Source organism: Hibiscus syriacus, unplaced genomic scaffold (genome assembly GCF_006381635.1).
Source record: "Hibiscus syriacus cultivar Baekdansim isolate YM2019G1 unplaced genomic scaffold, ASM638163v2 tig00110831_pilon, whole genome shotgun sequence".
NCBI lineage: Eukaryota > Viridiplantae > Streptophyta > Magnoliopsida > Malvales > Malvaceae > Hibiscus > Hibiscus syriacus.
This window is the reverse complement of record NW_024062882.1, coordinates 4,608,931-4,633,091: the sequence shown is the minus strand read 5'-3', so window position 1 is coordinate 4,633,091 and position 24,161 is coordinate 4,608,931. Positions and strand designations below refer to the sequence as shown.

At 33.7% G+C, this 24,161-nt stretch overlaps 2 protein-coding genes across 3 annotated transcripts; one reads left to right on the top strand and one right to left on the bottom strand.

Annotated features, from left to right (window-relative positions):
- The first annotated feature begins 4,314 nt into the window (after window positions 1-4,314).
- LOC120142770 (transmembrane protein 53-like) lies at window positions 4,315-6,785 on the top strand. 2 transcript variants are annotated; one of them, XM_039157276.1, is made up of 5 exons: window positions 4,315-4,431; window positions 4,583-5,491; window positions 5,614-5,719; window positions 6,125-6,330; window positions 6,459-6,785. In XM_039157276.1, exons 2-5 carry the CDS (start codon window positions 4,743-4,745, stop codon window positions 6,742-6,744), a joined length of 1,347 nt encoding a protein of 448 aa, XP_039013207.1. In that variant the 5' UTR covers window positions 4,315-4,431; window positions 4,583-4,742; the 3' UTR covers window positions 6,745-6,785. The 2 variants fall into 2 exon arrangements, with proteins under 2 accessions (XP_039013207.1, XP_039013208.1); XM_039157277.1 differs by lacking the exon at window positions 4,315-4,431 and having other exon boundaries at window positions 4,469-5,491.
- A 13,658-nt stretch (window positions 6,786-20,443) lies between these two features.
- LOC120142772 (transcription factor SRM1-like) lies at window positions 20,444-23,838 on the bottom strand. The gene is given in 4 exon segments (XM_039157278.1): window positions 20,444-20,727; window positions 20,730-21,079; window positions 23,097-23,514; window positions 23,775-23,838. Coding segments are annotated over 3 exon segments (861 nt in total). The 5' UTR covers window positions 23,480-23,514; window positions 23,775-23,838; the 3' UTR covers window positions 20,444-20,599.
- Between the last annotated feature and the right edge of the window lie 323 nt (window positions 23,839-24,161).

Below are 24,161 nucleotides of genomic sequence, written 5' to 3'. Positions count from 1 at the left end.
CCCCAGAATTTGGGCTTCGACTTAGAAAAAAATGATTTGGAGTCGCCACCGTCCACTTTAAAATGAACTTAGGTGGGTCGGACACCATCTTACCTGATATGCGTTGTACCAGAAACGTGTCGGGTTCGGGAGTCGGTTATGATCAAGGAAGGATTATCACCCTTGAATCGCCATTTCGGTACAAATTAATTTATCGATTGTCTTTAATTACAAAAATTGGAATTTAAATTAAAATTTAAATTATTCGATCCGAATCACTTACCCTTTGATCGGTTGAAATTACGACTGAAACAAAATATGTTAGATAAAAAACAAAAAATAAACACGAAAACAAAATGTTAATATGATAATAAAAGATAGATAAAAAAGATAATAGAGATGAAAGAAAAATATTTTAAAAAAATACAAAAAAATAATAACAAAAGGTTAAGTTTAAAAAAAATATTTAAAAGTAAAAAAAAATCCTTAGGACCAAATTGGAACAAATTGAGCTTAATGGATTAGAAAATTAACTGCAAAAGAACAAATAAAAAGTTAGGGGACCAATTCACAAAATGTAAAAAATATAAGCAATGACCAAATTGATTAAATTAGAAATATGGAGGCAAATTTACAGATGGTGACCAAATTGAATTGCGACTCAAACGTTCAAGGACTGCGGAAAGGATTTAAAAATCCTTTATTTGCACTATGGTCCCTCGTATATAAATGCCCAAATGAGCCCCATTACACTTCATTTCTCTCATTTTCTCAGAAGCATCATCTCTCTCAAACGAGAGACACTCTCCACCCAGGCGATTCCCGACCACCGTCAGACGCCGCCGCCGGCCACCGCTGGAAAACAAAAATACCCCAAAGCTTCCTCTCAACCTCTCCAACCCAAAACCGAAGCCCAAACACCCAAATAATGCCCCCACCGACGTAGATCTAGGAAACAAACTTCGGGTTTTTTACCTTTTTCCGACGACTTTACCGCTTCTGATGACTCTTGCTTTTTCGTTTTGCATTGGCTTTTGGGCTTGCTCTTGTTGTATACTGCTTTGCACTTTGTGATATTTGCGGGGCTTCGGCCTTTGGTTATTTTGGTTATGCTTTGCTTCGTGGTTCGGCTCGATGATATTGTTTACTGTGGGTTTTGTATGTATTTGGTACTGTCTCGTTCTTTGTTGTTGGTCGATGATTCTTTTGTCTTTGTGATGGTTGTTTCACTGTTGGTTTCTGTGATTCCTTTCGACCCCATGGGTCTCGATTTTGGGTACCTCCGATGATACTTCCTCTCCGTGGGTTCTCTGTTTGCTCTCGTGGTTACGGTGGCTCTCCTCTTTCTGTTCGGTGATCCCCCCATATTGGTCTCACCGGGGGCTTTTATAGCCTCGATGGTAGTTTCTTGGTCCCGAAATAAGGGCGCTCGTGGCCGTTGTGGCAGTCACCCCAGGATGGGTCAGTCCCGGGGATCTCGGCCTGCCGTTGGCACTGTTGACCGTTTGGCTCCCTGATTTTACGACGTGATGAGGGTTGAATGAAACCCTATTCTTTTGCAACCTTGGTCTTTAATTTTCATCTTAATCCAACGGCTAAGAACTGTGCGGCGCTGAACTTTGAGGAAACCCTAACTTACTATTGGGCTCATTATCGAACCTGAAATGAATAAATAATAAAAATAATAAATAAATAATAAAAATGAAATTAAAAAAATATAAATATATATACTATATATGTTTTAAAAAAAATTAAAATCATATAATATACTTTCAAATAATATTTTAAAATTATATATTATATATATTTTTAAAAATGTTTTCAAAATCCTATATTATATAGTTTTCAAAATGTTTTAAAAACTATACATTATACATTTTTCAAAATGTTTTTAAAAACCATATATTATATATATTTTAAAAATGTTTTTAAAAAATCATATTATATATATTTCAAAATGTTTTTTAAACTATATAATATATATGTTTTTTTAAAATATTTTTTAAAACCATATATTATATATATTTTCAAAAATATTTTCAAAAACTATACACTTTTAAAAATATTTTCAAAAAACTATATTATATATTTTTTAAAAATCATTTTCAAGGAAAAAAAAGAAAAATATTAAAAAAAAATCCAAACAAAAAATGAGTGTCTACAATATCTTATGTATTTTGAAATCAATTACCAAAGATGAACAAAACAAAAATATCAGTGACCATCCATGTAATTAACCCTTAAATTTATTTATGACTCGAGCCGAATTAAGCTTGATTAAAATAATTTTGAATCTGGTAGTGAACCTAAACCGTCCAATGGTCTATTTCATTGTTTTGAAAAGTATATATATAAATATATATATATATATATATATATATATATATATATATATTAAGATTTGTATATTTATACAACTACTATCGATAAAATTATATTTTTTAAATTAATTAAACACTATTCAGATCAAATCATGATAATCTTTATCTAAATAAATTGAATTGAACAAGTCACTCAACCTATAAAAAATCTAATTATCGTATGGAGCATGAAAATTAATTTTATATAATTTTATTAGGTTATTTTTAAAAACATTTAATGTTTATCTTATAAATTTTAAAAATTAAGAATCTAAAAAAATATTTTAAAATTATTTAGCGATTTTTTTAAAAAAAAATTAATCAAGTTAAAATTGAGTTGGATGCAGCCTATTAATGGCACCGATATTTAAGATATTTAGAAACCTAGAAACAGAAATATGGCTTTACAGTGAGAGGGGGCGCATTATTTCCGTCACGAAAACCGAAAACCGGAACCCCAAATCGATCCAAATAAGTAGTACTCAACAACCGATCCCTCCTCGCTTTACCATCTCCTTTCAGGTGACTTCCTCTTCCCTTTTCTCTCATTTTTGCCTTTTTGTTTTCCCATTGCCTGCATTTTGTATTCGGCGTTTGATTTCGATCATCGCAAATCATTTATCGATTCAGCTTTCAGTCGGATTTTGCAATTTCGTCTTCGAATTTGAAAAAAAAACGCTTCGATTTTTTTTAAAAAATCATTTGATAATTAATGAATGGCGAGGACGATTATCGTTCGCTTGGTTGGTTGCTGAGTTCAACCAGCCGAGTCGCGGTCGCGTTGATTAGTATCCGACCACCCGATACGACGGCCGTTGTGCCGGTTTTCACTTTTACGGGTATTTTATTTCTTCTAGTAGGTTGAATTTTGACCGCTTTACGTTACGTCCAATGATCCAAAAGATTCTTTGTTTTTGGGGCACTTGCTTACGATTAAGTTGACGTTACTATATTACCCCTAGCCTAACAGTTTATTCCTCTTCTACCCTTCCCAGAAAAGGGGAGAAATAAATCTAGGTAAACCCCATTCCCGTTCTTTAGGTGGCGTCTAAAGAACAAGAACAGGGAATCAGCAGGGCAAATTGGTCATTTAGTATTTTCTATGGCTTATATTTTTTATATTTATTTTAAATTTAATAAAAAATAAATGCCTAAAGAATGTATCGAAAAATGTTTTAGTGTTTAAAGATTTTTTTGTTAAAAATAATTATCTAAAATTTTTTTCGTTATAATTTTAGGTTAAGAGATACTTGTCAAGACGTCTAGAATTTTTTAAAAAGAAAATTTTATTTTTTTTAAAATCTAGACGTGACAAATTTCACTTAATATTTTTTAAACGATAGGAATTTAAAAGTGTAATCAATTTTTTTTTAGTAAAAAATACCAACAATTTAGCTTTGAATATGATTTAGACACTTACGCCTTTATTTTATATAAATTATTATTGGATACTTTTTCTCTATATCATTAAGTTTGTACACAGTGGATTTTTATCATTTTTTTTTCAACTTGATTTACTATTGTTTAAAATTTATTATTGATAAAAATATATCTTAAAAACTTTCAATTAAGTAGTTTTAAAATATATATTTTATAAAATTTAATTGTATAAAATATTTAAAATAATTATGATTAATTTTAACTTTTAAAAATAATAATATATCTAATTAGTGGCATAAAAATCAATAAATAATATTTTAATAATATTATTTTTAAAATTTGATAAAATATATCTAATGGTTGTTGAATTCCTACGTCATAGCTATCGATCTATCCCTGTTAAGCATGGCTAAAAAGACACGTGGCATTCAATAATTAGGTATATTTGATGTATGCTGATTTTGCAAAACATCTTAAGCACGCGCTTTTCTTTTATTTTAATTTAGTCTTAACATTGAATATATTCCTCTTTTAGTTTAACCTAATAATTTAATCACGTTGAATAATTTGTGGCCATCTTTTTATTGAATCGAATTTCTTTTTCTTGCAGTAGGGCTAAAACGCAAAGGAAGGTTCTTGGTCGGTGTTTGATAATTGATCGGGCTGTCAATTTTCTTTGACAGCCCGATTCTTTGTCTAACTCTTTTCCAAGGTGAGAAAATATAGCAAGGAATATACAGCTATAAAACATGGAATATGCTTATTTGCTTGGCATATGTTTATCGCTTGTTTCTTCACGTTCTCTATTTCTCCATTTGATTCAATCCCTCGGGTCATAACTGGGTTCTCTTTATTCTGCGCAGGTGTTCCTTGTTTTTAACCTTTTTATTGTGTTTAGGCTTTCTGGGTTTTTGAGTATTGAGCAGATTGAGTTTTGTTTTCCTACTTTTGGATTGGGTTTGCTAATGTTTGTTTAAGGACTGCTTCATATTGGTATTCGAGTTTCCGTTTTGGGTTTTCAATATGGGTTCCTTGTCTGGAATGATTCAACGTCCTCTAGCCGCCGCCTTCGCTGTTGCCATGGCTTCGGTCTCTGCCGATATTACTGTTAAGCGTCCATCTCCTTCATCGGATACTTGTTTAACCTCAGAACAAATTGAAACTCCCATATCTTATTCCTTACCAGAGGCCAAGTCCTCATTTGTGGGTCATATATCATCTTCCAAGCTTGCAAGCTTCTCTTTCGTTACTAGAATCCGAGTGCCTCTCCCTGATGCTAACTTTCCGGTTCCGAATTCGGGCCGGGATTTTGTTCCCAATGTCGATTGTTCTTCAATTGTATCATCTCCGCTGCTGGTTAATTTGTATCGGTCGGCTGAGTTATGTAAAGCATCAAAGCCTGTTGCATTTAAGCACAGTATCCCTGCCTCAGCTCCTGATGTTTTATACAGATGGCATTTGCCAGAGCCATCTGCCATTGATGTTAATGGAAATTCTGATTGTTCATCAGAAAAGTCTCGAACGGTTGTTGTGTTGTTAGGCTGGTTAGGATCAAAGCAGAAACATCTCAAGAGATATGCAGAGTGGTATACCTCCAGAGGCTATCATGTCATTACCTTCACCTTTCCAATGAGCGACATTATCAGTTACCAAGCTGGCGGAAAAGCCGAGCAGAATGTCGACATACTTGTTGATCACTTGGCTGATTGGTTAGAAGAGGAGTACGGGAAAAACCTTGTTTTTCACACTTTTAGCAATACCGGATGGTTAACGTGAGTTTTCACTCTTAAAGTGTTCGATACACATGCAAGCAAGATAACTATATGTCTTACATTCATGCATGTTCTGTTTATGCTAATTATCTGAACCAATTTTCTGGTCGGAATTGTTGCAGATATGGAGTTATTCTTGAGAAGTTTCAGAAGCAAGATCCTTATTTAATGGGGAGGATAAGAGGTTGCATTGTGGATTCGGCTCCCGTTGCAGCTCCTGACCCTCAGGTAAATGATACTCAAAGACATTTCACATTTGTAATTGACTTGATTAACTAACATTATGATGGAGGTTGTACATGATTCTTTATATATGAAAATGCAAAATTAGCTATGATCATTGACCGTTTTCCACCTGACTGTGATAAGTTTCTAGTGTCACTTTATTATGCTTTATATTTAGGTGGATATTCCCAAGTAAATGAACGTTGTACCTTTTTTTTTGTGTTTATGCATGTGATCTAGTATTGTAATACGTTAGATCTTTGGCTTCTGTTATGTAATCATTTCTTGTTCTCGTCTTTGTCTTTGTACTGGAGATGCTCATCCCTATCAGAGTTCTTTTTCCTTGTGATTTATTTTAGTATCAATGCACTTGAAATGCTTAATAACCTAAGCTTTTCAAAATTTCAGGTCTGGGCTTCAGGTTTCTCTGCAGCTTTTCTGAAGAAACACAGTGTTGCAACAAAAGGATTTCCGGTATCAAGTGAACCGGATTCAGGGACATCAGCCGGCGAAAAAGAAATCTCGGTACCCAAGCCTGCAGTAACAGAAGCTGCTTTGCTGGTTGTCCTGGAGAAGTTCTTTGGGGTGGTTTTGAATTTTCCTGGAGTTAACAGGTAAATCCCCTTGAAACCGGTCGCAAACGAATGAATGTTTGACCATTTCTAGTTACATAACTGATGTTCTTGTAAGAAACAAGCCTGCTATATACTTGCAATCCTAACTGTTTAACATCATCTTGCAGGAGGCTCTCCGATGTATTAGGCGTGTTGTCGTCCGGACAACCTACCTGTCCACAGTTATACATCTATAGCTCCGCGGATCAAGTCATCCCTGCCTATCACGTGGAATCATTTATCGAGAAGCAGAAGAGGTGCGGCCACGAGGTTCGGGCGTGCAACTTCGTGTCGACGCCGCATGTTGATCATTTTAGAAACGACCCAAAACTGTATACAAGCCAGCTCAGCCGGTTTTTGGAGGATTGTGTGCTTACTTGTTGCAAAGATTCTCAGGTACCATTGAAGCACTGACTACAACCATATTCATATACAGGTTTTTGAATCATTTAGGAGAAATAAATCAATTTTTCTGACATGAACTTGTATTTACATTACGACAAATTCATTCATAAAATTCTTCTGTTCAATACTGAAAGAATTTGCTTTGTAAAGACTAGATGGGCACCTATAATTCTTTCTTTTTATAATCTTGTGTTGTTCCTTGGATCTGATCATGCAATGTGTCTAAACCCTTGATTTTGTGCTGATTTATATTTTTCTAAAAAAAATTAGAACTTAAAAAATCAATCTATTAAATTTTAGAATTTAAGTTTTTTTTAATTTGAAACGATGAGAAGTATTAACCTGTCCCAAAACTAACTTCATTATATAATTATTGAAAAAGATTAAAACATTAGAAAGTTACTTTTAGACTAATTTTGTTGATTTTAAGTGAATTATGAATAAAACAATTTAAAATATTAAGCTTGTTATTATGAATGATAATTAATGATGATTAACGATTAATAAAATAATGACCGAAATTAATAATATATATTGAAAAAAAATAATGATCATGTCATCATTCTATTAATAATTTTGTCATAATAACAAAAAAAATAAACAACTAGACAAAAATTCAAGGATCAAAGTGGGGTTTATCCAAGTTTAAATAGGCTTAAGTATACAAAATGTGTCTAATATATACTAGTTTTTTCAGTTTAATGTTTAATTTTTATTTTATTTCAGTTTGGTGCCTAACATTTCATTCTATTATTTAAAATAGATCAAATCGGCCGTAAGTTTGACCGTTAAACTATTAAAAATGCCACATGATATGTTTTTAAATATTAAAAAATGATTTCTAAAAGTAAGAAATTAATTAAAATGAAAAAAATGATTTCTCCCCATTTCTTTTCCCCTTTCTCTTTCCCTCTCTTCACCAGTAAAGTCCCTAGTGAAATGTAAGTCAGTTTGCTAGAGCTGTAACAGTCTCATTTGCGACCCATCGTTCGTTTCAACTCATTTCCAAGCTTCCCTTTCGAGACCACCCAACAACACTCCCTTACTACTCATCAGGTTCTCCAAAAACAGAGAAGAAAACTATTTATTACACTATGATAAGGATCGGTTTGATGAGTTGAAGCAGCTTCAATTCCCGCCTTTGACTGTATTTTGTTTTCTATAGATTTTGGTTCTTGCAATGGGTTGATTTTTCTTGGGTTTGTTTTCCTTGATGGTATGATTTTTGTTTTCTGGAACCCTCCGATTCAAATGTATGTTTTTTTTGCTCCCTCCTAGCATGGGTTGCAGCACGCGCATGTAAATTTTAGGTTTGGGTTTGATTCCAAAACCAATGATTACAAGATACTTATTGTTAGGTTTGGCAAGGATGGAAATTTGATTCAACCTTATTTATTTTCAATGAATGAAAATTGTTGGAAAAAGATTGCTGCCATTGCTCCCAACTATGAATTTGAAGATGGATACTTCGATGAGATTCGTTAATGGAGCTGTTCATTAGGTAGGATATAAGAGAAGAAACAATGGTGGGTTTAGTAATAGGATTTTGGGGTTTGACCTTAAGTGCTAAGGTGTTTTTTGAGATAAGTTTGCAAACTGACCTTTATTTCACCAAGGACTTTACTGGTGAAGAGAGGGAAAGAGAAATGTGGAGAGAGGGAAAGAAATCATTTTTTCATTTTAATTATTTTTTTATTTTCAAAAATCAAATTTTTAATATTAAAAAATATGCGATGTGGCTTTTTTAATGGGTTAACGATCAAATTTAACGGTCTTTCACGGTTTGATCTATTTTGATTAACAGAATGAAATGTTAGACATCAAACTGAAACAAAAAAACTTTATGCACTAAACTGTAAAAAATGCATTGGTTAGGCATCTTTTGTATATTTAAGCCTTTAAAATATACTAATTTATTATGCAGATTGTAGTGCATTTGTTTTAATTACGGGAAATTCTAAGGAACGACAGATTAATATAAAACTAAAAAATGGCGCAACCGAAAATATGAAAAAACTTTAACAAAATAGGTTTAGCGGCACATAAAATGTTAACTTATTTGTAATATATTGAGTTGTAACTATTTTAAAATAACTTTAGATGGTGGAGCCGAAAAATATATCTTACAAGTTAAAAGCGGAATACAAAATGTTATAAAGCGGAACTGAAAAAACTATCAATGTAGTAACATAATAGGTTATACCTAAAATGTTATAAAAGTAAAAAAAAAAGTTATAAACTATAAATGTTATGAATATTATTAATATTTTAGGTTGTTCCTAAAATGTTCCTAAAGTTTAAGCTGATAGAGCATTGAATTTTCTCATGATAAGAAAATAAGTTAAAAACTGAAAATGTTATGAATATAAGAAATATGGTTGCACCTAAAAATGTCATGGTTTATTAAGAAATATGTTGCGATCTGTAATGTTAATATTTTTATTAATAAAATAGGTTGCACCCAAGAATATCATGGTTCATTAAGAAATATATTGAGATCTGGAATGTTAATTTTTTATTAATAAAACGTGTTGTGCCCAAGAATGTCATAGTTCACTAAGAAATAAGTTGCGACCTAGAATATTAGTATTTTTTAATAAAATGGATTGTGCCTAAAATATTACCACAATTTAAACTGATGGAGCATTTAATTTTCCCACGATAAGAAAATAAGTTAAAAACTGAAAATTTTATGAATATATATAAGAAATACGGTTGTGCCTACAAATGTCAAGGTTCACTAAGAAACATGTTGTGATCTGAAATGTTAGTATTTTTGTTAATAAAATGGGTTGTGCCCGAGAATGTTATGATTCACTAAGAAATAGGTTGCGATCTGGAATGCTAATATTTTTATTAATAAAATGAGCTACACCTAAAATGTTACCACAATTTAAGCTAATGGAGAGTTGAATTTCCCACAATAAGAAAATAAGTTAAAAACTGAAAATGTTATGAATATATATAAGAAATATGGTTGCGTCTAAAAATGTCATGGTTCACTAAGAAACAAGTTGTGATCTAGAATGTTAATATTTTTATTAATATAATGGATTGCGCCTAAAATGTTACCACAGTTTAATATGATGGACCATTGTATTTTCTCACAATAAGAAAATAAGTTAAAAACTGAAAATATTATGAATATATATAAAAAATACGATTATGCCTAAAAATGTCATGGATCACTAAGAAACCGGTTGCGATTTGGAATGTTAATATTTTTATTAATAAAAAGGGTTACACCCAAGAATATCATGATTCACTAAGAAATATGTTGCAATCTAAAATGTTAATATTTTTATTAATAAAATGGGTTACGCCCAAGATTGTCGTGGTTCACTAAGAAATAGGTTACAATATGTAATGTTAATATTTTATTAATAAAATAGGTTGTGCCCAAAAATAACATGGTTCACTTATAAATAGGTTACGATATAGAATGTTAATATTTTTATTAAAAAAATAGTTTGCACAAGAATGTTAACCTTAACATTCCAGATCGATTATTATTATTTGTTAACCTTAACATTATATGAGCTCAACTATTATAATTTGTTACCCTTAACATTAAACTTGTCTCTAAACCCTAAAACAATTTGAACAAGTGGCCATAAAATGATTTCAACCCGAGTGTTAAACACGAATAACAAAACTAAAAGTGACTTGAAATTATTTATTTATTTGAAGACACAATGACTCCAACTTTATACGATTTGATGTTAAAATTGTTTAAATTCAAATTATCTAAATTCAAAATAATTCACCTAAAATGACAAAAATAAAATAAAATAAAGATCGAATTAACCTAAATAAATAAATCTAAACCTGAAAATGATCTAAACTAAGAAGTGATCTAAAAGTAACTTGAAACAATCCAAATATGAAATAGTTTAAAATTATAATAAATCAAATCTAAAATAAATCAAGCAAATAACTTAGAACTTTTAAAATTCGAATCAATATGACCTAACTAGACCCGACATACCCCATTTAGTAAGTCTAATTACGAGAAATGTAGGTGATGAAACACTAGAATATCACACAACAATGTAAATGATGAGTATATGCTCTTTGTTCTACATAAAAGAAATATTGACACACTTGACTTGAGTATTAATAATACTCATGACTAGAATATCGATACTTAAAAAGAAATATCAATATTTATTCTCACCGATCAATACTTTTTAATGATTTAAATATTAATATTTGAAATCAGAAATTGATATTAAAATATATAAAAAATGTTAGAATAATATTTTGAGAGAGTGGAGCAAGTCTTGCATACACTCACGTAATTTTTTTATAAAATATCCATATTTTCGAATTTAAAAAAATAAAAAATAATATTTTAACTTTCGAATTTAAAAATATTAATATTTTAGAAAAATATATATACTTTCAAATTTAAATGCTTCAAGCTGCTGGAATCACACCTATTTAAGATTTGATATTTACAATCCTCATTGCAGTTTAAGGATTTCAACGATCTGAATGAAATTGAAGCTTACAGTGAGAATACAGTTTCAATGAACCAGTCGAACATGACAATGAAATTTGAACACTTATAGTTAAGCTGGTTCATGTGTTCATCTTGAAAAGATGATATTCATTCAATTATAATCAGAATTTTGATTATTTTAGAAAAATATGGGTTGTGATGGTCCTGTGTTTTATTTTTTTTATATTCATGAAATTAAGAAGGTTCATGATCGCGTGTAAATAAATAGTGTTGTGGCACGTAATTATGTGCAAATATACACAGTCAACCAAATAATATAGTAGTGAGTGAGTATTGTTTCCATAGAGATTGGAGAGATTTTAAAAATATGTTATAGCAAAGGGATGTCACTAGGTAAAAATATAAAAGGGTATGCACAGTGAGGGAATTTATGTCGTGGCAAGAAATGGTATGAACAAACGGAAAATTATGTCGTGGCAAGAAATTCTGTAAACACTGAAGCAAGTAAAGTAAATATATGCTACGACAAGAATTTATCTGAGCTCTGGAAATAGACTGATAACCTCACACAAACAAGCTTCTATGGAGTAAATGGATGGACTTGCTATGGCGATAAATTATTCTATGCCTGGATGATTGAGTACCCTATACCTATGTTGTCTGATAAGATTTACTAAAGTGTTCCTAGGCTATCTCTAATAAGGAACCTGATAAACGTTTGTCATGACAATACCTCTCGTCATAAACTATGAACCTAGTCTATCGGCATAAACTATAAAACCCTCTCCTTATCTCTAAGATGGATTAGAATCTCATCATCCCAGATTAGTTCCTTTGTTCACGTAGATCTATCCTAACTCCCTTGATATTAGGTATCAACACTTAGAAAACAACTATCTCTAGAAAGCTCTTACAATGACTAAGCATGTTAGGCTATGGCAAATGACAATCTCTCAAAAGCTCTTACATTGTCACGACATAAAGTTAAAACAATAAACAAAACAACATTAAACACAAACATACCAAAAATCATCCATTAACATGAAATAAAATATCAATCGTAATAAATCCAACACCAAATAGATTAGTTCATGGTGTGGCTAAGTTCAAACAAGATAATCCTTAAAAACAAGCCCAACAAAGATAAGAAAATGGAAAGCAAATGAGAAGGAAACTCCCAAAATGAGGTTGTTGTTGTGACGCCTAGACCACCACCACCATGACAATACCTCTCGAGGGCCTAGCTGCTACCTCGATGATGCTCAACTATGGAGGTTACCACCAAAAAAGAATAAGGAAGATGATAAAGAAAATTGTGTTGCTGCCTCTAAAAGCTCAAAATATGGAAATTGTAAGGACCCCTAAAAATATGGGCATCATTTTCTATTTATAGTGGAGAATTTCTAGGGTTTTGCGCCCTTAAAATTCCCTCATTTACCCTTGATTTCATGCCCAAAATGTGACAATAAGGCAGCTGGTTGTGGTCCCAAATTAGCAGCAGAGGTAGGGGTTCACATTAGGCTCATTGGACAGATGACCGTGCAACGTTAGCTAATTTTTCTTGTACTGTATCCATAATTTCAAGAAAAACTTGTCGCGACAGGAAAATCCTCTCGGTCAACATCAGTGATCCTTTATGGTCAGCATCGATAGTCTCTCAGGCCTTCAGCTCCAAAATGTCACGGCAAGAATTTCTCTTATTGGTTGCTCTCCATACCTACACGATCAACACCAACAAACTACCCTTATCATCAGTAGCATCAGTGTTATAAAAAAAACATGCCACGATAAAAGTTTCTCCACCACATGCAAATTTGACCTACTTGCACTAAATACAACTAAAATTCTATGGCAATGGCTTTTAGACACCCAATAACTTAAGTAAAAAACCAAAAATATAGTCTTTTTACGGAGTTATCACACCCCAAACTTAAGCTATTGTTTTCCTCAAGCAATGGATAATGACTAACATAAAAAATTTTGCTATGGCAAAGTTTAGATCATGATGGTCATGTGGTTTAAAATTTCAGCCTTTAGAAATAGCTTGGCTTCAACATGCTAAACAGATCGAGAAGTTAAGTTCCTTTCCCTAGGCCAAGATCCTTTGATAGTGTGTGTGTGATTGTATTTAGTCTATGCTTAACAAAATTAGAAAGTTTCTAAGTAAGTTCTCTTGTTTTGCCAAGGCATAAATTTATTCATTAAGCACAATATTACTCATATTTATTCAACGCTTAAACTTTTTAAATTTTCAATTTTTTTATAACACTTCACGAGGGGAGTAAGCCTATCACAACTTCCATCTACGAATGTCGTGGCTGCCATTTATTGAAACGCAGTATCCAAGCAATTCCTTGCAAAGCAGACGAGTAGAGTCATCATATGACTAATTTCATTCACTCATATGCTAAGGTTATTATTTATTCGATATGAGGTTTCTAGGTAATGCCATCACATAGAGGAGTCCCTCTACAGCTATGCTGAAGCATTTATTCGCAATTCAACAAAAATTAAAGCATAAAGGAGTTTAACTTAGCCTTTCAAGCATTGATTTAGCATTTAAGATCATTACCAGAAATTTGTGCCAAGGCATGAAAAAGTTCTTTCATAAAAAAATTCTAAGTTCCTTAAGCATAGAAAACATACAATTGTGTTCAAAGAGTCACAAAGAATTAAGTCTTAGGGTTGATTATATCCTCATCAACAGTCATGTAAATTAATTTCTAGTCGTGGCAAAAAAATTATCACCATCGGGCATCATTAACTTATTCCAAATAACTAGCCTAATTCTAACTAATGCCATAACAAAAAAAAGTTTTATACTAAACATTATCAATGCAAATGACTAAGTATGAACAATACCTCCCCAAAACGTGAGGGATGCATTGTCCTCAATGCATGGAAACTAAACTAAAGATGAAATGCATTGCGAGGTACCTTGACTAACATCTACTTTGATGGTGGTGGGGCTGTTTTGCACAGATTCCTCATGTGGATATTTCCAAATGTGATTGTTTGTCCTCTTCAGGCAATGTTTGGTCAGAGGTGTTGCAATTCGCCATGGCATTTGTGCGAATGGGTGGACATCATCAGTAATATCATGGTTTGTGCCAACACTAATTGAGTCTTCTTTCTAAGTGGGTACAACGTCCATAGGGGCTTTACCCTTTTCCACATGTTTGGGAGCTTGTTCTTCTAAAAAAAACTAATATTAAAGTAAATAAAAAATAAAGCAAAGAAAAAAAAAACACACAACAACAACAACAAAATTTTGCCATCAAAAAAATTAAAGAGGGTTTAAGGGATGCAAACTCCAAAACATCCTGAATTGATATGACAGTTTTATCGTATTCGATCGGAGCACCAGTATAAACCAAAATGCCCCACACATATAACAGTTCCACCTTCAAAATATTTTGCCCTGCCATTTTGTGTCTTGCACATATGAATTATAGGAACTTTGCAGTATTCCCTTCTCCTTTAAAGTGCTCTCCGCCTGAAGCTAAATGACAGTGGAACGAGATCTCTTTTCGCTCCTATTTGTTGTGACAACTTCTAATCATTTGGGCAGCAAATTCTTTGAAGAGGCAGGGGTCATCCCAATGACAGTAGCCCATATTGTGTATGACCTTGTTCTTTCCCTGACTATTCAAGTAAGGAAGAAAAATACAACTAACGAGAAAATTGACAATGTCAACATATCATAAAAATGTTATGGAAAATAATAATTTTTCATTAGGGAATTTTTCCTTAATCTTTATTTTATTCCTTAATTCTTTCATAACTTCTAGCCTAGACAAATGGGCAACTACTTGGGGTTTAGGATGAGTAAATTCAATGAAATCCAAAGGTTCAAATTTCATACATGATCTAGCTATGAGTAAGATAGATTGGTTCATCTCCTTTGGAATATCCTCGAGTTCCTATTCGTCTTCTTCATCGTGCTTAAAGTGATCATCAGTGCATAAAAATTTATCGTGGTAAAATTATGTAGTTTCTTCTTCGATCATATATTCTACATCTTGAAGCGATTCACACTCCTTAGAATCATCAACATATTTGAGAGTGTTGAAGACATTGGAAGTTACTCTTTGCTAATTCACTCATGTTGGTGAAGGTTTATATTTTTTCGTGGTAACATTTTTCTTGTCTTAATTGATTGTACTCTTCGAACCCTCATCCTTTCTCTCCATGGAATGTGAGTCTTCTTGCATCTTTGGATCTCCGTGCACAATCTTATGGCTAGGTTCTTTGAGCCTTAGTAACTTCAGTATCACTAGGTATACTACCCTGTGGGTGTGCAAGTACTGTCGCGGTAGTTTTTTCTACTTGGATTTCCAATGCTCACAAAGATGAACTATGACTTTGCAAGCAAGTCCCTTGGCTCTGTAATAATGCTCATTGGCTCTCAATATATGTGGCGTGATCTTGCAATAGATCCTTGGTAGTTGTCATGAAGTATTGGAGAGTAGCTTCCAAAGAGTTGGTGTTCGTTGAAGTTGCTACCCTCTTAGGAAAATTTTGTCAGGACAAGTTTTGTTGAAAACCTAAGGGTTCAGTCATGTTATGCTACCAATTTGAGTTGTTGGAATTGTTGGCTCCTTCATTCCTCGAAGAAAAATTTGGATGTTGAGTCTATCCTAGATTGTAAGTGTTCAAATACAGGTTGTTGTTGCCTCGATTAAAGTTCCCCACGTATTTGGTTGAATCGTGGTTGTCAGGGAATTCACTTTCATGATGATTTCCATGGCACAAAAAACGTGCATAACTGGCCACCTTCCTCACTTCCTGCACTTTACTAGGGCACTGCAGTTTTTTCAACATATTTGTTTTGGCATACAATTATGCTGACATAGAATCCTTGGCATCCAACTCAAAAGTCCCTTGGGTTCTCCTCCCAGTCCATAGTCTTATGGATGGAAATTGATAATCATTGATTGTTATTCTATCAAGGATATCAAATGCTTTTTTAGGTGACTTGTTCAGCAAATTACCATTTTTCATAGCATCTAGAATCATCTTTGTTGGAGCATTCACACCATGGTAGAACATAACAACTTGAGTCCAATCGTGGAATCCATGGTTGGTTCACTTGCGTAGGAGTCTATTGTATCTATCCCAACACTCAAACATAGACTCGTCATAAGCTTGAAGAAAAGAAGCAATGTCATTCCTAAGATGGTTGTTCAGATTGGATAGATTATGCCGTAGTAAAAATTTATTGCATAAGTCTGCCCAAGATTTTATCGAGTTGGAATGTACTCCATTAAACCATGCCATGGCGCGACCTTTCAAAGAATATGAAAATAACTTTGATTTCAACACATCTTCATGCACACATTGTTGCAGAAAGGAGCTACACACCTCCAAAAATGCTCAAATATGTTGACTTGCATCTTCATGAGACGCACCACCAAATTGCCCAATAGAGTTCAACATGTAAAACATCATCGATTTGAGTTCGTAGTGAGTTGTCTGAATCTCGATAGCTACAATAGCAGGTTTTAGGTCGTCCAAGGTGTGAGCTAACTGATATATAATAGTTTGTGGTCTTGCAACATTCATTGCATTTTATTTTCCATGACATTTAATTCTTCAAGTTCATCCACTTCATTTTGAACTTCATATATAATTCTTTGAGCTCTTTGAACAGCTCTTTCTTGACAGAAGAGTTGCTCGATTTTAGGTTCAAAATGAGATAATGATTCATTGGGTCTTCTACAGGTTATGCAACAACTCAACACCTAAAAAGGGTAAATAAAAATAGCAAATAAATCCATAAAAAAATAAAGAAATAAAATAATGCTATAATAAAACTTTTGAAAACCCCAATTGTCAATCCCCGACAACGACGCCAAAAACTTGATCACATGTAAATAGATAGTGTTGTGGCACGCAATTATGTGCAAGTATACATAATCAACCAAGTATATTGTAGTGAGTGAGTATCGTCTCCACAGGGATTGAAGCATTTTTAAAAATATGTTATAGCAAAGGGATGCCACTAGGTAAAAATATAAATGGGAATGAACAATAAGGAAATTTATGTCGTGGCAAGAAATGGTATGAAAAAATGGAAAATTATGTCGTGGCAAGAAATTCTATAAACACTGAAGTAAGTAAAGTAAAAATATGCTACGACAAGAATTTATTTGAGCTCTGGAAATAGACTGATAACCTCATACAAACAAGCTTCTATGGAGTAAATGGTTGGACTTGCTATGGCGAGAAAGTATTCTATGTATGGATGACTGAGTACCATATGCTTATGATGGCCGATAGGATTTACTAAAGTGTTTGTAAGCTATATCTAGTAAGGAACCTAATAAATTTTTGTCACGTCAATACCTCTCGGCATAAACTATGAACTTAGCCTATCGGTTGAGTGCTATCCCTTTTAGTTGATTGAAACCCTCTCTTTATCTCTAAGGTAGATTGGAACCTCACCATCTCAGATTAGTATTTTGTTCACGTAGAACTAACATAACTCTCACGATATTAGGTATCAACACTTAGAAAACAAATATCTCTCCAAAGCTCTTACAATGACCAAGCATGTTAGGTTATGGAAAATGGCAATCTCTCAAAAGCTCTTACATTGCCATGACATAAAGTTAAAACAATGAACAAAACAACATTAAACATAAACATACTAAAAATCATCCATTAACATGAAATAAAATATCAATCACAACAAATCCAACACCAAATAGATTAGTTCATGGTGATGCTAAGTTCAAACAAGTTAATCCTTAAAACAAGCCCAACAAAGTTAAGAAAATGTAAAGCAAATGAGAAGGAAACTCCCAAAACAGGGTTGTTGTCGTGACGCCTAGACCATCGCCAATGACTGCTCCAGCAGGCTAACCTATCTCGAGGGCCTAGCCTCTACCCTGACGAAGCTCGGCAATGGAGGTTACCACCAAAAAGGAAGAAGGAGGAAGATAAAGAAAATTGTGTTGCTGCCTCCAAAAGCTCAAAATATGAAAATTATAGGGATCCCTAAAAATATGGGCACCATATTTTATTTATAGTGGGGAATTTTTAGGATTTTGTGCCCTTGAAATTCCCTCATTTACCCTTGATTTCATGCCCAAAATGTGACAACAAGTCAGTTGATTGTAGTCCCAAATTAGCAGCAGGGGTAGGGGTTCACGTGAGGCTCATTGGACAGTTGGTCGCACGATGTCAGCTAATTTATCTTGTACTGCGTTTAGAATTTCAAGAAAAACTTGCCGCGACGAGAAATTCCTCTCGGTCAACATCAGTGATCCTTAATGGTTAGCATCGACAGTCTCTCAGGCCTTTAGCTCCAAAATGTCGCGGCAAGAATTTCTCTCCTTGGTTGCTCTCCATACCTCCACGATCAACACCAACAAATTACCCTTCTCATCAGCAACATCAGTGTTATCAAGAAAAACATGCCGCGGCAAAAGTTTCTTCACCACATTCAAATATGACCAAAATGAACTAAATACAACTAAAATGTTATGGCAGTGTTTTTAGACACCCAATAATTTAAGTAAAAAAACCAAAAATATAATATTTTTATGGAGTTATCAGTTAACGTAAAAGCTTTAAAAAATATTCATACTTTCAATTTTTTTCAAAAAATGAAAAATGATATTTTAACTTTTAAATTTAAAAGTATCGATATTTTTGGAAAACTATCGATACTTTCAAATTAAAAAAATAGAAAATGATATTTTAACTTTCGAAGTTAAATCGATACTTTTGGAAAAATATCGATACTTTGCAACCTTCTCATTTTCCACGGTTTTATTTAAATTCGAAAGTATCGATACTTTTAGAAAAATATTCATACTTTCAAATTTTTTTATAATAGAAAAACTAAGATTCCAGATTGCAACTTTTCAGTCTTAGTAAACTATAACATTCTTGTGTGCAACTCATTTTATTAATAAAAATATTAAATTCTAGATCGCAACCTATTTATTAGTGAACCGTGACATTCTTGAGCCAACCCATTTTATTAATAAAAATATTAATATTCCATATTACAACCTATTTCTTAGTGAACAACCCATTTTATTAATAAAATATAAACATTCTATATCGCAACCTATTTCTTAGTGAACTATGACATTCTTGGTCGTAACTTATTTTATTAATAAAAATATTAACATTCTATATTCGTAATCTATTTCTTAATGAACTATGACATTCTTGGGCGTAACACATTTTATTAATAAAAATATTAATATTTCAGATCAAAACATATTTATTAGTGAACCATGACATTATTGGGCATAACCTATTTTATTAATAAAATATTAACATTACAGATAACAACATATTTCTTAGTGAACCATGACATTATTGGACGCAACAATGTTTCTTATATATATTTATAACATTTTCAATTTTTAACTTATTTTCTTATAGTGGAAAAATCTAATGTTCCTTTAGCTTAAACTCTGATAACATTTTAGATACAACCTAAAATAGTAATAATATTCATAATATTTATTGTTTAGGACTCATTTTCTTACCTTATATAATATTTTAGTACAACCTATTATATTAATCCGACCAATAACTTTTTCAGTTATAATTTATAATATTATAGGTAGCGCTTTTAATCTGTAATATTTTTTACTGATCACACCGTTGATTAACCTTATTTTAGGCGCCCTACAGTAGAACTCCCCTTTAATTACCAACTTTTCCTTGAACGATGTTATATCCATTTCTATTGCATGTTGGACTTCTTTTTACAATTTATATGCTTTTCATTTCAATTTACCTTTTATCAATTTCATATTTATTTTTTCGTTAAATTTCACCTTCCGTTTTTTTTTAGAAAAAGAAATAATCGTTTTCGTAACATGTTAAAATTTTAATGACATTAGCAAGGCAGCTGTGTCTGCAAACAAGTGTAATTCATTTTGACGCCTTCGTCTACGAGCATATTTTCAAGTTTGGCGATGTACAAGACCGGTTATCGATGGGCATCCTCCGTTTCAATGTACGAGAATGTACGTCCGGTTATCGACGGTAATCCTCCGTTTCAACGTACGAGAATGTACGTCCGGTTATCGGACAATCCTCTGATTAAGCGAGAGACACCTAGAACTCTATTTGAGAAGAGTTCGAGACATGATACGAATACGATGACAACTGAATAGGCCATTTTCGACATGCTAGGAAAAAAAACCCATATTCGAATATGATTCCGGTGATAATGCATCGGCAGAGTCTAATGCTAATAAAAGAAAGGATGCAAAAATGGTGTCCTAGTTATAAATCTGCCATATTTAGCATTAGACTTTTTTCCATAGTTTCCCTATAAAAATACATTTAGATTCTCTCCCTATGGCCTTATTAGGATTAAACAAATGACAGACATAACTTGTGCTTGCAGTTAAGCAAATCTTATTACCTGTGAGCAGATGCATGCGGCATCTGGTAACTCACCGGAACACCCGGAACGACAGTTACGGGTAAAGTCGCTCTGACTCCATAAGCCATATGTGCCGGGGCAGGAAGGTTCATGGGTGTGCCGCTGCTGAGACGAGGGGACCCCCTATCGGTTGCCCTATAGTTGGAACACCATGCACACCGAGACCGGGTGGTGCAGCCGGATGTACTGGAAGCTGTTTGGTTGGTTTTCCTACGGGCGCAGCGCCGTTTGATTGACCGGTGATCGGACCTTGGGGTGCCGAAACGTCTCCATTGCCAACACTGGTAATATCATGGATGCTAGATCGCCTCCGATCTTTGTTCATCGAGTTCAATCTAATGAAGTATTTTTGTGCGTGACTTGCAACTTGTGTCGGTGTTCTAGTGACCACAAAGTTCCGGGATATGCTCCGCCAGTCGCCTTTCCCGTATTTATCCAAACCGAGAAGAAATAACCTGATTTTCAAGATTAAAAATCAAATAGAACACACCATTAAAATCATAATATAGAAGATTATTCTCATCATCCACTGCAAGGAGCACTTAAACTCAAATCAACCTACGTACATTTTCACATCCATCAGAAACGCTACCCGTTACCGATAACAAATCGAAGCATATTCAAAACATTGGAACCTACCATTTCCTATACGATTCTTTCGAATAATTTCTCAGTCTATATCCGACGAAACTTCGAGGGGATCTCCTAACTTCGCTTTAACTTAAGATCCAAGGCATCACACAAACAACTCCTAATGAAGATAGTATAAGGGTGGGGCTCCGGAGAGTCGTTTTAACAATCTCACAAAACCAGAGTGCATGTGTTTCGCTAGCATGAGAGCTCATGATAATTCAAAATCTTTGACATCATGGGCTTCTGAAGAATTCATCATGACATCACTTGGGTCTTAGCATTGTGACAAACACCGTTCTTAGTATATTTACAGAAACCGAGACCGGGTATGCACACCTAAAGAACTGCACTCGAATTCTATGTTTGCCCTCTTTTCCCCATTGTCCTTTAGAACTGAACTTGGGAAAATTAAGGGAGAAAAAGGAGCAGATCAATCTCTAATATCTCTAGAAAATTATCATTAATACGATACAAAATCGGCAAGCTTTTAAGTGGCCGAACAAACTAAATTCATATCCTCGAACATAACCCTTCCCGAGCTATTCATTTCCTTCCGTATCAGAATCAACTTCGGCTAGCACTACATATGTCAGCAGAAAGCAATCAAATCCTCAAATGCCAACTTTAGCACTAAAAGGAAGGCTGTTCTGAAAGATTAACTCGTGTTAGACAGGGTTAAACGGTTAAACAGCGGATAAAGGGTACAATTTTCATACAAGAAACGTTAAAAGACACGAGTTTTCACACACATCGACGACTTCAAAGCCACATAGAGCTTCCTAACAACTAACAGAAATCAAGGATCCTAAATACGAACAGGTTATGCGATTCCAAGGCAATCAAAACATACGAAAAAAACGGACATACATGTCATACAAGTAACGTTTAAAGATAGTAATTATCATCTTTTAGGGACAAGTGTTATGGAAAAGAGAGTGAAAAACCACCGGAAAGATTTCTCTCCAACGTGGTGACGTCGAAATTCCATGTTCTCTTCGGTTACTTCACACACATTAAAAACTTCAAAGCCACTTACAGCTTCCTAACAACTAATAAAATCAAGGATTCCAAAAACAAACAGATTACGCGATTCCGAGACAATCAAAACTAACAACTAAACGGCACACATGTTGTACAAGTAACGTTTAAAGATAGTAGTACACTAGTTTTCTGGAAAACATAGAATGAACAACAACCAAAAAGATCTTTCTCCCATGTGGTAACATCGGAATTCCACGATCTCTTCGGTTATTTCGATCATTTCTGGATATATTATTCATTTATTGGCCTTTCACACGCATCGACGAATTCAAAGCCATGTAGAGCTTCCTAACAAGTAACAAAAAATCAAGGATTCTAAATACGAACAGGTTACAAGATCCCAAAGCAATCAAAACATAAAACTAAGGGCACACATATCGCACAAATGACGTTTAAAGAAGTGATTATCATCTATTAGGGCACGAGTTTTCTGGAAAAGAGGAAATGAAGAACCAACAGCAAGATCTCTCCACCATGTTGTAACATCAAAATTCCATGCCCACTTCGATCGCTTCGCATCATTTCCGGATGTATAATTCATTGATTGGCCTTTCACACACACTAATGACTTCAAAGCAACATAGAGCTTCCTAACAACTAATAAAAAGCAATGATTCTAAATACGAACAGATTAGGCGATTCAAGGCAATCAAAACATACAAAATGCACCGAATTAGCATATATGAAGCATACGAACAGTAAGTACTAAAGTTCTACGAGGAAAAATAAAACTTAATAAGATTCTTCTAAAGGTGCACAATCAATCTAAAATGAAAACCGATTTGAAGAGTGATTCACCTGTGTTCATCCTCTGTCCAAGCAATCCCCTTGCGGCGTTCTTGATCGGACTTTGAATTCTTACTCCCATGATTTGACTCACTGTTATGTCCTACATGGCCGGTTCCCTTCTTACCGGCTCCTTCATCACCAGCATGGCCTGCAGAATTCTCGGTAGAATTATACGGAGGAAGAGGCACACAGCCTGATTCGATCGCATTAATGTCATCCTCTAGAAGCTTATAGTGTTCTTTAATCTCTTCCAAAGTTTTTCCAGGTACATCGGCTGCAATTTTTTCCCAACGATCTGAAGATTCCTCGGGATAAGTTGCAAAGGCATTCTCAAATGCCTTGTCTTGCTCCCTAGTCCACTCGGAGCTGCTACTGGCTTCATCCACACTCATCTAAGCTCGTCGAATACCGGTACCCTGAATATCACCTGCAGGAAGCAAGAATTGTGTTCACTAAATGTCCAAATTACAATAGCCTGGAATCCATCTCCAAAACCACAGATTTTCATAAACAGCAGAGATGCAAGAACAGAGAACAAAAAATACCCAGAAATGGCAAAGGAAAGCTTATTCCGAGATCGAATTCCAACGAAAGCCCAGAAAATCCCAGAAGAGCATGTGAAGAATTCAACAAACTTTTTTGCTCAGGGGATTGAAAAATTGGACATCCCCCCCCTGAATTCCTGACCTATTGATGAATGAAAGGGCAACAAAGTATTAGAGAAAAAGAAATATCTCTAAACCATGAACTAGTGCTATGTGAATTCAGCAACAAAATTATTAGGGTTTTCGATTGCGAAATCATGAAAGTGACAATGCAAAAAACAAATTAAAAGTAAAAACCCCAGAAATCCTACACAAATAGACTGAGAATTCAAGGTTCCAAACAAAAATTTTCTGTAAATCAAAAGTTTACTTTGATAACAACAGTTGTAACAGCAAAGGCCTAAGTAACTGCAGGAAAAAACAACATATTTTTACAACAAATTCTTCAGTTCAACGAATCAATCAAAATAAAAATTACCATAAATTATATAGCAATTGACTGAAAACAGCTCAGTGAATCCAAAAAAAA

What these genes read in the sequence shown, in the direction of transcription:
- LOC120142770 (XM_039157276.1), top strand. Translation starts at nt 4,743, where the DNA reads ATGGGTTCCTTGTCTGGAATGATTCAACGTCCTCTAGCCGCCGCCTTC. An exon ending in AGCAATACCGGATGGTTAAC is followed by an intron (nt 5,492 to 5,613) that starts GTGAGTTTTCAC and finishes GAATTGTTGCAG; the next exon opens with ATATGGAGTTATTCTTGAGA. An exon ending in AATTTTCCTGGAGTTAACAG is followed by an intron (nt 6,331 to 6,458) that starts GTAAATCCCCTT and finishes ATCATCTTGCAG; the next exon opens with GAGGCTCTCCGATGTATTAG.